General features: G+C 36.5%; 1 protein-coding gene across 7 annotated transcripts in view; it reads left to right on the top strand.

Moving 5' to 3' along the window:
* Positions 1-12524, top strand: part of SPAST (spastin) — a 34632-nt gene extending 22108 nt beyond the window's left edge. For all 7 annotated transcript variants that reach the window (XM_041404261.1, XM_041404260.1, XM_041404258.1 and 4 more), the window contains 10 exons: positions 64-138; positions 1385-1456; positions 1976-2051; positions 2616-2707; positions 4473-4552; positions 5353-5395; positions 6002-6081; positions 7764-7834; positions 9712-9752; positions 10983-12524. In XM_041404261.1, coding sequence (XP_041260195.1) covers positions 64-138; positions 1385-1456; positions 1976-2051; positions 2616-2707; positions 4473-4552; positions 5353-5395; positions 6002-6081; positions 7764-7834; positions 9712-9752; positions 10983-11105 — 753 coding nt within the window. In that variant the 3' untranslated portion in view covers positions 11106-12524. The remainder of the gene's footprint in view (positions 1-63; positions 139-1384; positions 1457-1975; positions 2052-2615; positions 2708-4472; positions 4553-5352; positions 5396-6001; positions 6082-7763; positions 7835-9711; positions 9753-10982) is intronic.
* The last annotated feature ends 446 nt before the right edge of the window (positions 12525-12970 follow it).

Genomic DNA, 12970 nt, shown 5'->3' with positions numbered 1-12970 from the left:
ACAAAGGTAAAGCAAGATTTTATTGAAGTCTTTGATGATAACTTATGATGATGTCCTTTTCAGTTATTTACAGGTCTGAGAGCTCCTGCACGTGGTTTATTGCTGTTTGGCCCACCAGGAAATGGGAAGACCATGTTGGTGAGAAAATTGCTTCATGCATGAGTTTGTGGGCTTAAAATGTAACCACAAGGGGTGGCTTTCAGTTTGGGGCTTGGACTAGTAAACTGTGCATTCTTACAGAATATGTATTATGGTGTCATTTTATATACAAAAGGGCAAAATTGTTATTAACCCTGGATTTTATGGAGAGAATTGCTAAACTGTTCTCTCTTTAATTATTTTCCTTATGACAAGTAATATTTTAAAACTGAAACCAGCAAGTCCAGGTTTCATTTTCAGAGAGAGCAAAGCAAGTGGGTTAATTGTTTTGTTCAACAGTGATTAATCAGAAATCATCTGCTCTCCACTGAAACATACTAGAAGTACATTTTGGAAATGGGGAGGGAGCACAATAGCAAAAAAAGGGATAGTCTCACTTGCACACTGCTGTGCAAAGAGTGTAAGAGCTGTGGAACTGCCTAGCCAGAGCTTTTTTCCTCAGCCTGATGTGCTAGATCCAGGGAACTGCAGCTCCATGGCTGTGCATCAGCCAGGGAGCATCGAGTGTCCTGATGTGGCTGAGCCGGGCACATCCTCCTGATCACATGGTGTGCCTGCAGCTGCACTCTCTGCTGACACTGGAGCTGGATCAGCTCTCAAGTGCAGGAGTGTGAATGTAGAGCAGCTCATGTAGGCTCATCTGTTATGTTTGACATACTAGAATATAATTGCTACTCACTAAAATTAGACACTATAAGCAGGGAATCATAATTTCTTGAATATGGTGAAACTGTTAAAGGAGAGGGTAGTCTGAATGAGCATTCCAGCTGATTATTTTCACTAGCTTTCCTCTGAAAACAGCTTTAGCATAGATAAAGATGGGGAAAAAAACACCATAATTTTTTATGTGATTTGATCGAACCAATGCCTTAAGTTACCACCCCTAAATTAGTTAAATTTAGGCTTAGATGTCTATTCAGGATAAATTGGAAGGGAAATGGAGACTTTTATTCTCCCATAGCAAGTTGTAGTTGGCTGTGGAGCTAAGGGGATAAGAAAAGTCTATGGGAGTCTGGAAATTTCTCTATTGGTTTGACTGCATAGCCATTCTCATTTGTAAGTGACCTGGACACAAGTTTTCTGTACCATTTGTAAGGTGCTCCCTTTGGAGAAGTAGAGGTTTTCAAAACTGTCCATCAGGACCTAAGTGGTCACTGCAGATGCAGAGAACTATCTTCAATATCATAGCTTTTAAAAGTACTTTTGTTTTTCCCTCCTTTCCTAGGCCAAAGCAGTTGCTGCAGAATCAAATGCTACTTTCTTTAACATCAGTGCAGCGAGTCTGACTTCAAAATATGTAAGTAGTGGCTGTAAAATACATTGATTTGAAAACACCCGTGCTTTAATTGGGGCTTAAGAAAACCAGAGACTTCTGATGAGTCCTTGGTGAACTGTTAGCCTATAATGAACATAGTTTTTAAAAAGCGACTTGTGAACTAAAAAAATTTTGGTTTATGCTTGTGATAAAGCAGTGTCAAAGGTTTTTTTAGCTTGGCAATGGCAGTATTGCATATGAGTGGTTGTGGGGTTTTTCATCCCTAAAAAGTGAATTAGTTGGGTCCCAGCTCTCTTTCACTCTGGTAATTTAGGCACCGAAGTCTCTTGACAGTTAACTCAGTTGTGATCATAAGAGAAGTTGTAGTGTTTCTTTTAAAATGTAAACAATACCACTGTATGTACTGAACCAGTGATAATCTGAATATGGATAAATGGACTGAGTGTGGTTGGTTACCAGCAAGATTTTGTAGGTCCTTCTGTTAACTGTCTTGTAATAAAAATTTTTAATCCCCTAAAAACCAGTTTATTGTTATTTTAGGTGGGTGAAGGGGAGAAACTGGTGCGTGCTCTATTTGCAGTAGCCAGAGAACTTCAACCTTCTATAATTTTTATTGGTAAGATCTTAAATGTTAACTCTTATTTACTTTCTTAAATTATCTTACTTTCTTAAATTATCTTACTTACCAAAGATTAGTAAGTAATTAACTCTTGGAATAGTTGGGTAAACTTCTTTTGGGTAATTCTGCAGCTCAAGAGAACTGTCTCAGATATCACTTGCTGGGCAAACAGTAGTTCATAAAAAGCGTGTTAGATTACTGTTACGTTATTTAGTTGGTTGTAGTAGTGGAAGAGGTGCTCTCTGAAAGAAAAATACTGTACTGTCTTTATGGAGTAAGTCCATTAAACATCAAACATGAAAATATGTTTTGCTTGTCCTGAGTAGCAGTTTATCACCAGAAAGAATTTTTTTTTCCCCCTCACCTCTCATCTGTGCCTGGCATTACCTATTCAAAGGCCAACACATCACACAAGTTTTTAAACTTTCCTAAGATCTGTCTGTCTCCTGAAGAATAAAGATCTGGTCTTTTTAATGGAGCCTTATATTAGCAAAGGAACTTAGGCAAATACAAAGACTTTGATGTTGTATGCTTAATTAAGATTATTTTTTTTTTTTTTAGATGAAGTTGATAGCCTTTTGTGTGAAAGACGAGAAGGTGAACATGATGCTAGCAGGCGTCTAAAAACAGAATTTTTAATAGAATTTGATGGTGTAAGTATTTAGTCTTGGTATTGTTTTATTTAGCTAAATTGGGTAATGTAGTGGGTGCCAGTAAAACCTATAGGTGAATTACAAAGGGTTTGGCTGCTGGGGCTTAGCTCAGCCTACCTCCCACCTCACCACAATTGGCAAACAGCTTTGTTTGGTTATTCCTTGTTTTCTGCCTGCTTACTGTGGTATTCTGGAAGATGCAGTCTGGACTGAAAGGTAGTGATCTGGAGATGAGCTGCGGTAATGTCTGGGAAGATTATGGACAGAGAAGAAAGGATAACAGATGGCAGTAGTAAAGGAGCTGTGAGGACAACTGTTCTTACAGGGCAAGAGGGGCATTTTAGGGTCATGGAGAATTGAATCCATGTCTGCAATTGCATGGCTTCATGAATCACTTCTCTTTATTCTGGCAAAGCAAAACAAGATTAAATGGCTTTTAAATAGTTTTCTGTTTCAAAGGAATATGTGTCACAAGCATGCACTGTCAAGGGGTGAGACTTGAGGGATGAGGATTTTCAAGAGACTAGTTCAGATTTTATATTTATTTATGTGTATATATATATATATATCTCGTGTATGCACAGTTCTGACACATCAGAAAGAGTCATTTCTGTATTAGTACACCTTTTATTGAACTATAACTTTTTTCTTGGTATCATAAGCTAGAGAAGACAGAATTCAGTAAGAAGTATTTAATGGCACGAATGCAATACCCAGGAAGAGGAACTGGATTTTATAGTGGGACACACAAATGAGATCAGAGTATTTTTCTGTCACAGTACTGTTCGTGTAGTGAATAATTTTACTTTGTGTTCCATTTGCACAATGGAATATTGCTACAGTGGTGAAGCAATAGTAATGAGGTACAGGAGGAGCAGATAACAACATGGAGAGGCAGCAAGGTTGGGAAAAACTCCAAAATGGATGAATCAGGACAAATAATGCAATGTGACAGTGATATGCAGAGATGACACACACGTGCAGAGTTTTCCCTTAAAATTAAAAGGGAAAAAGAAGCATAATGTAAAGTCTGCTGACTTAATATTTAAAGTGTAACTATGTCATACAGTATTTGTGGTGAACCTCTTGAACATGGTACAGTACCAATGAACCTAAATCTATGAAGAATTGAACACTAAGCAAATAATGTCTTTGATAGCCCAGAGTTTTCTCTAAAGTTTGGAAGGTCTAAGTCTCCATATTCTGGGGTATAAAATGAGTGAATTGGGAAGGAAATTGCTGTGTCTTTCTACTATTATAGTTATTTTATAGCCTGTTTTGATTACTGGATTCATGTGAGACCTGTGTCAGATGAATCTCTGTTCTGATTTGTGGTTCAGGCTATGCTTTAGTTTAAAGCTTTGATTCTCACCTTATAGGCTTCAAAACAGTGTTTGGCATAAAAACCCCAGAACAGCAGAAAGTCTCTGTTTTTTTCTATATACTTATCCCCTGGTGACTAAATTTATGAGTGCCTTTTATAGTTTTATAGTCTCAGATTTTTCCAGAAGGCCTTTTTTTTGTTTTGTTTTGTTTTTTGGGGGGTTTTTTGATTTTTTTTTTTTAGCTTTTCCTGGTTTGACTTTACAATTATCTGAGGAATATTTTAAACCTACCTTAATGGGAAAAAACCCCAAAGCATAATATATATTAAGATCCCATCAGTGTGCTGAATCCATGGCAAGTCTCTAATGGGTTTTATTGTATTTCTGCTTAATATAGACTGTGTAAACTGAGAGCTGGCTTGCCTTCCCACATTATATAGGTGCAGTCTTCTGGAGAGGACAGAATACTTGTGATGGGAGCAACAAACAGGCCTCAGGAGCTTGATGATGCTGTTCTCAGGTATCAAAACATCTTTTTCTGAATACACACTAAGATGATACTCATAATGAAGAACAGGTTTTGCCTAATGTCTTAGTGGAGTTTTGTAATAAGTAAAAGCTGTTCAGCAAGGCTAAGTTATTTAACCTCTCAAAGAGGGTCTCTTTTCTTTTGAGATGCATATGCACAATCATGGTGGTCTTGGAATAGTCTGAAACAGTAGTACCTGTTGAGGTCAAGTCAGTGGTATTTAAATTTCTTTAATATTTTGCTTTTTTGTTATTTGGATTTTAATGGCAAAATAAAGGAGAAAATTTGATCAGTATTGCAGATTGACCAGAAATTCAGTATTTCTTCTCTGTGAATATTGTCTTCTGACATCCCATGCAATTACAGATCTTGCTGTAGATTTGCCTTAGGACATTTTTGTTAGAAGTAGTCATACTTTATTCTCTTTTCATTCTTGATTGAGGAAAATAGATATGTCAGCACTGCCTGAAGAAATTATTCCCAAGACTTTTTTGTGTAAAAATTAAGAGCGGCTTCATTTCATTGCTGGTAGTTAGTCGTATTTCTAGCTTTAGAGTGTTTCTCCTCTGGGAGGAGTCTTACAATTTCAGATAAGAGTAAGATGGCACCAGTGGCATGTACATATTTTTTGTTTGGTTTTTCATGTTTTTTTTCGAAATCTCCAGTTCTGCTTCCTAGAATTTGATGATGAAAGTGATATTTGGTCACTTAACCAAAGCAAATGTTAGATTTGTATGTGCTAAATAGTTACAGAATAGAGTGAATAATGTATACGTTTGGGTTTTTTTCAGACGCTTCACCAAACGGGTATATGTGTCTTTACCAAACGAGGAGGTAAGTATTGTTTTTCACTCACATTTTTAAGACACAGGCAATTCTTCATTTGCCCTTGTGGATGATTACAGTTCCATGAACTATCTTCTGGCTCACCTTGACCATATACACTGTGCATTAATTCTGGGAACTGTTTTAAATTTTTGTCCTTTTTTTTTTTTCACTCATACTAGGAGCAAATCTCGTGGTAGCTACTCAGTACTTCTTGACTAGTGAGGTGTTGCTTACAGACTGGCAGACGTGGGCAAATCTGAAGTAGGACTTACAGGAGCATGTTTGTATGGCTGAAAGAGAGTGTTTTATTGCAAAAGACAGAAGTAATTTTCCTAATGTTTTTCAGTTCAGCAGGAGATCAGGAACTTTGATGAAGATTCTAATTCTTCTTGATACTAGTAGTTAGGCTCTCGGTCTGGTTTTTACCCAGTACTTATCTCTGCTCCTGAAGAGATGATATTGCACAGTCTAATTGCACAAGCACTATGGGCAAGTTTAAACTGGTGGAGCACAAAAGCAAAACTGACAAAAGCATAATTCTGTTCTTGCAACACAATTTTAAGTGTTCTGTGAAAACAAGTTTTACATCTGATAATTTTATCTTCTTTTCAGACAAGATTGATTTTGCTAAAAAATCTTCTAAGCAAGCAAGGAAGTCCATTAACCCAAAAAGAGTTGGCTCAACTAGCTAGGTAAGTATTTTGTAACCATACTAAATAAATATATTCCTCTACTGCATGCATTCATTCATTCTTTGATTCAGACTTTAATTCATTAAAAATGTAACTAACGTAAATCATCCGACAGCGACAACGTGAATTCATACATTTGGGGAAGATGATTCCCTGTCAGGCTGTATGAAAGTGTTTTTATATATGCACATGTAGGATACACCCAGTCAGGTTTCTGTTGTTGAAACATGCTCATCAGCTCTTTACTTTGAAGAAGAGGGAGGAGGATGCTTGTTTCCACCCATCCCTCAAGGAGTCCAGCTCTCCTCCCTCGTGCAAAAAGATAGCACCAGTTTTGCACTTGGCATTCATTTCACATAAAAGGCAAGATCTCTTTGCTGGTGCCTTGCTAGGCTTGTTGAATGTATTACCAAGATAGCAGAGCAAGCACTGGATAATTTTAGGTTCTTTTAATTTTCAAATTTTATTTGTAAAATGTGGGTTACTTTTTCCCTCCTGTTATGAAACGGAGTTGTTTTATGTCTTTCATCATTGAGATTGACACAGTACTGCTGTTGATCACCTAAATCTAATAATTTCTGTGAAGGAGATCAGACTAAAAAGCAGGTAGAACAGGAAGGAATGAAAACAGAGTGTGAGGTAGCAAAGATAGGCAGGTAGATGTACTTCAGTCTGTTTCTCTTTGTAGTAGGACAGCAGAGGTTAGCACAGTCTTGGATGTAGCATTTGTCAGCCTCTTAGTAATGTTGCAGAAGTTGATGTGTACTCCAACTGAATATATTCCTGTGCTTGAAGGTTGTTAGCTCAGGCCACATTTAGGCTGCAGTAATAGCTAAGTGGTGGAAAAACACAGAATCAGTATTCTAACTGCCAATATAAGAACCAAATTACAAATGCAACTTGAGTACACTTATTTTAAAGGGTTTAGAGAAAATGTAGAAGTTGAGCATCCTGCCTGCTTCTTTTTCCATCTTTCTTTGTTTTGAAAGAGAGAAGTATTTAACCTCCATTATAATTTTGTGTTCCTTTGCTCCCCTGCAATTTTTTCTATAAACTGTGACAGACTTTATGATCTCCGGAAGACTAAGCTTTTGTTGCTGCAGCTAGTTCTTACAAGGGTGCTGGTGCTGCTTTTGTTCTTAAATTTTCCTTTAGGTAACCTGCACTACTCATTTTCACTTAGGTTGGCATTTTGTATTGGTGGTTTCCTGGTTCAGTCAAGGCCTTTTTTCTGCAGAGTATTTCACTGGTTAACTTGGATATTAAGTCTGATTCTGGAACAGCTCCTGCAGAGTGTACAGGACTAATGAGGTTTTGGTTTTACGGTGATTGACAAATGTTGATAAACTAGTGGTACAGAATTCTCCTAACAGAAATGGTCAGTGTGCTTGGGATCAGTTTTCATCTACAAATCCTAGTTGCTGCCTTTTTTCTTTTCTGGAATGGTATTTGAGACTTGAATATCTGTACTTTAAATTTGATCTGTGAAAGATCACTTGCAGTGAAATATAGACCACTTATAGTGAGTACACTTCTGATTTATTAAACTTGAAAAATAACATCAAAGTAATACTTCTTCTGATTGAGTAACACTTTTATTATCTGCAATTAAATTGATGTGGTTTGAAGCAGGTTTTTTGTTTTTTCCTTCCTCCTTGACCCCACTTTTTCCTTTGCCAAAGAATGACAGATGGATACTCTGGAAGTGACCTAACTGCATTAGCGAAGGATGCAGCACTAGGCCCCATTCGAGGTAAGCTGCAGAGATTTTTACTGAGCTTTTGACATTAGAGTTATATTTTCTAGCATCTTTATAATTCTCAAACCTCTGAAATTTAGCTTTTTACATTGGATTTTAGTCTCTTCCTCATAATAGCATCTTTATAAGATTTACTTACACAAAACCTTGCAGCATCTCACCATGTGAAAAAGAAAGTTTTTGTGTCATAGGAGAAAAGCAGTGTGAAGTGTTTCTCGCTGATTTGTAAGGTTTTTAACTAGTGTCTTTCTGAGGCTGGTGTCAGTTCTGTTGTAGATAAATTACTACTTGAATAGCAATTGCTGATTGCATTAGCTGCCTTATAAAAGAGTCAAATCTCTTTGAAGTCTAAGGGAAGGAAAACTGAAACAAGCTATTTAATGGGATTTTTGTAGATACAGTTTGAATGGCATAGCTTTTTATATTTTTAACTCTTAATGTTGAATTGTGATCCAGATGGCAACTGTGAATGAACTAGAGTTTTACTTATATTGTTCTTTCTCTGACATGTCCAGCTAGGAAAAACCCACAGTTGTAATGTGAATACTTTTTCCAACACCTCCTCTCTTTGTTCTTTTTAACTAGCTAGTTATGTGTCCAGTAGCCACATCTGAGGGCACTGATTTTGTTTAGTGGAGATCAGTAGCAGGATTTTTGTGTAGAAAAGATTGTGAAGATTTGGTGTTAGTTTTCTGTTTGTAGACATATTGTCCTACTTTACAGAAAGGTTCTAAAGGCAGGCAGAGCAGAAGTGTTCTGTAATATCAACTTATTATGTGTAAATAAAAATTGCTACTCTCTTAAATTATTTATGGGGAGGAGAGGTCTGTTCATGTTTTGTGGGTGTGTTTGTGTTATTTTTTTAAATCCTGTAGCATGCATTTTTGCCAGTGCACTGTTCATGTTTTGTGGGTGTGTTTGTGTAGCATGCATTTTTGCCCGTGCATTATCTCTTTTGAAAGCAGCTGTTGGAATGTAATGTTTTTTACACATTTTCTTTCAGCTGCTGAATTTGTAAACCACATCTTTCACAATCCTGCATAATAACTGGGAAACAGAACTGCATTAAATGGCTCTCATAAGAGACATGATGTCTCCTAAGAATTTGAATATATTTATATAGAGTGGTGGAATCAATAATGTATGCATTTAGGTATGCAGGCTTTACTTTGCTGACAGCTCACTTCACACACAAGTCCATTTCAAGAAGAGACCATGTAGCATTGTGCAAAATATTTCTTTCACTTGCTTCTGTTTTCCATATAAAACAATACATTTTTGAAAATGTTTTTGTGATATTATCCTTGCCAATCCTGTCTAGATTGTTTTTCTTGTACTCTCCTAGCAAAATGTTTGCTGTTACATGTTGATATCATGATATTATTGCAAGTTAAAAAAATAATAAAAATTGGTGAACGATGCAGGAATGTTCAGATCCCATGAGTGCAGCATAGGGCAAGAAGCACTGTGATGTGCCCTGCCTGATTTTATTTCAGTGTTCTTGGCTGACTGTTCCTTCTGTTTCCTGAAATTCAGTAGGGAGGTTGTGGATACCACGATCAATATGGGGGAGGTAGCTCTGTTGGCTTGTGTGCTGTTTTCCATGCTTTAGGAGGAAGGAATAATTCTGGTATCACTTTGTGCTGCATCTGCAGTACCTGAGTGTGGGAGCAGCCTGGTTGAGGAGCTGATAACTGGGGAAGAAGGAGGCAAAAACACCTTTCTTTACAGGAGACTGTGTTGAGGCAGAAAGGTAAAATTTTTAGCTGCAGGGCTTTTTTCCAGAATATAAGTGCTTTTAACATGTTTTATTTGTCAGAAGTGATTAAAGTTTTCTTATGAAACTCACCTATGTGTTTTTATTTTTACAGAATTAAAACCAGAACAGGTGAAGAACATGTCTGCCAGTGAGGTAAGCTGTTCCAGCCACTGTATTTTCTCCTTTGAATAGAAGGTTTTCTCATTAGAAACTTTGACGATCCCTTTTTTATGTGTTGTATCATACAAAATAGCATAATTTTGGGGGGTATTATCCTTTTTAATCACTTATTCATCAAAGAAAATTCTTTAGAAATAGAGACCGACAAGATCTGTCCTCAGATGTCAGAGGTTCATGTGTTGTTTGTTGGCTTTCAGGCTTCAGAGCACTTATTTTTCTGTTAGTAAGTCTGTTGTTCTTTAATTTCAGCTGTCCTGTCTTTTCCTTCACACTGAACTGCAGTATTTGTTACCTAGCTGATGTCAGAGGCCTGGATTTTATTTACTCACAGTGTTACTTCCAAGAGAATTCCCAGAAGTGTTATGTGAAATTACTTCTACCCCCTCCACCCCATCTTTACATAAAGCAGGTTAACTTAGGGAGAACCTAAAACAGATTGGTGCATGTGTGTGTGTAGTACTTGCATTCATTGACATGGATCAACATGAAGAAAAAGATTAAGCTCCTGACCACAAACTGCTAGAAAAAAAGAAAAAAAAGGAAGCAATTGGTCCTGGGTACAGAAGTTTCTATTCAGGTGTGTGTGCAAACCATGGTTACACAGGGAAAATTGAGCAAAACTTAATTTCTCAGTTACTTTTTGTGTTTAGCCTGAGGTTGTGGCCAAAGGTGGAAGGATTTGTTGCAGGAGGATAACAGCATCTGTGATAACTTGTGATGTCCTCATATACACCAGCTCACACCACCTACTGAAACAGGAAGAAATTACACAGTCTAATGAGCTATTAAATAACAAGGCAGATCTTACTATTAGCAAGTGTTAGCTTATTAAAAATGTTGCATACTGGTAGTCTTAAATTACAAGACTCTTGCATCAGGTCATAGAATAATAGAACACCCAGTTTGGAAGGGACCTTGAAAGATCACCTGGTCCATCCTTTTGTGGGAAAGGGAACACAGATGAGATTATTTAGCACTCTGCCCAGTCATATCTTCAAAACCTCCAGCAATGGAGACTCTACCACATTCTTGGAGCAGTTGTTGCAGTGAATGTCTACTTTCTCTGCAAAAAAAATTGTTCTTACATCCAAGATGCAGCACTCGTAGAATGTGTTTTGTTAAAAGTGAATACTCAAGTACTTCTTGAATAACCTGAAGTAGGTAAACTGCTTGTGACCCTGATGTTATTCATTTTCTGTTCAGATGAGAAATATCAAACTGTCGGACTTCACAGAATCTCTGAAGAAGATCAAGCGCAGTTTGAGCCCTCAGACCCTGGAAGCGTACATTCGCTGGAACAAGGACTTTGGAGATACCACCGTGTGAGACACTGCTTGAAGTGAAACACTGCTGCCTGGGGAGCAGCTGCTGCAGAAAACTGGGAAGCAGCCAGAGTTTACAGGACTTTACAGATATTTAAATATCTGCATTAAAACTTGAGATTAAGAGAAAATTATACAATGTGAAATGTGTTCATCATCAAAGCCTCCTTGGCATTTAGTGAGGATTTACACACTGTAAGAAAGAGCACAACAGGACTTGAGATAAGTAAGATTCCTAGCAATCTGATTCTGGTTTGAACATTAATATATGTATATTGTTTCTGCTACAAGTCTCTGATGATATTGATCATTGGAGGACCTTTCCCTTTGTTGTGTGTTTTTTTGTTTTTAATTTTGCCATGACGTTGATGAACAATGAACTTGGAACAATGGTGTTCAATTTGAGGTTTGTAAACTGCAGTACATTTTTTTGACTTTTTTTATCCTTAATGTGCCAAATAAAACAATTTCCCTGTGCAGAGTGGAAGAACAGCATTGGGGAATTACGATTATTAAAATGTTAAAAGTAGCTGGTCTGTTATTTTTTGTCTTTTTATTTTGTTGTAATGTGACTGAATTGTTCACAGGACAGGTTTAAAGAAGACCTTTGATAGCAGAACAGCAAAAAACTCCAACCTTATAAAACCAACTCAAACTGCCTTTTAAAAGAAAAATTACTAAATAAAAGAATAAACTGAGATACTCATTTACTGGCAGTATTTTCTCTTAATGCATTTTGTAACGCTTTCATTGGTAGAATGTTAGCTTATGCTTACAGTGTATAACTTGAGCCCAGCTGATGTTTGAGAGAGTAGGTGATGCTAATTGTTGAGTTTCAGAAATGACGTGTTTCTACTCTGTATTTTGGTCTGTTTATGATAATTGAAAGTAAAATTTCCATTGTGATAATTTTTTTAATCTCTACATGTAAGCATTAAAACATGAGGCAACATGTTTAATACATAGCACACATTAATGTTTTTATAGCTTTCATATGTTTCAGTTTATATATTAAAGTATGAAACACTCAACTGATCTGCTTTTTTAAAAAGAAACTGCATCTTTGTACAAATACTTGTTTTTATTATATAAATGACAAGCTATTAAAAAAAAAAAAAACAAACTCTTAAATGATAGCCTTTAAATACCATAATAAAGGAAAGCATTTTTGCCTTTACTTCTAAAGGCCCAACATCTTGTTTACAAATTCTACACAGATTAAACACAGATGTTTGCAAGGCAGAACACTAGTTCCTTGTTAAAGCAGGTTTGTGGGTTGTTGAGTTCTTTGCTTTTTGGTTGGTTTGGTTTTTTTTTTATACACCTCTCCCAACTTAGTGATACTGCAAAAATGCATATTGTTTACTGTTGTTTTAATGACAATGAGTTGTAAGTGTTATTTGCTTTTGGTCTTAACAGAAAATTTGTTTTTAATGTTTCATTTAACTTATTTTTTTAACTACTTACCTGAAAGTTGACTATAAATAATATATTATATGTATATGTGAAAAGAAAAAAACAACCCTAGCTGATAGATGCAGTTGTAGGTATAGTAATACTCTGAGAGGACTGTGCTCACTGTGTGGTATTGAGTACTAAATAGCAGAAACTCTGTCAGACCTTTGAGATGCACATATGCAATACGTTTGGGATTTTTTTTTTTCAACCAGAGATGCTTTTAACTGATCTTAAGATTAAAAGCAATTAAATAAGAGAAGATTGTGTTCCACTACTATGCCTTTTGAAATAGTCTAACCAAACCACTTCTAGCCTTCTAAGGATAGGACTCTCTCAAATGTATGTCTTATGTAAATGAAATGTGACTTTGGTTCCTCTGATTCACCTTTCTGGAGAAATGCTAAAAGATTT

This window comes from Onychostruthus taczanowskii, unplaced genomic scaffold (genome assembly GCF_017590055.1).
Source record: "Onychostruthus taczanowskii isolate IOZ18803 unplaced genomic scaffold, ASM1759005v1 scaffold21, whole genome shotgun sequence".
Taxonomy (NCBI): Eukaryota; Metazoa; Chordata; class Aves; order Passeriformes; family Passeridae; genus Onychostruthus; species Onychostruthus taczanowskii.
This window is presented reverse-complemented; position numbering and strand designations above follow the sequence as displayed.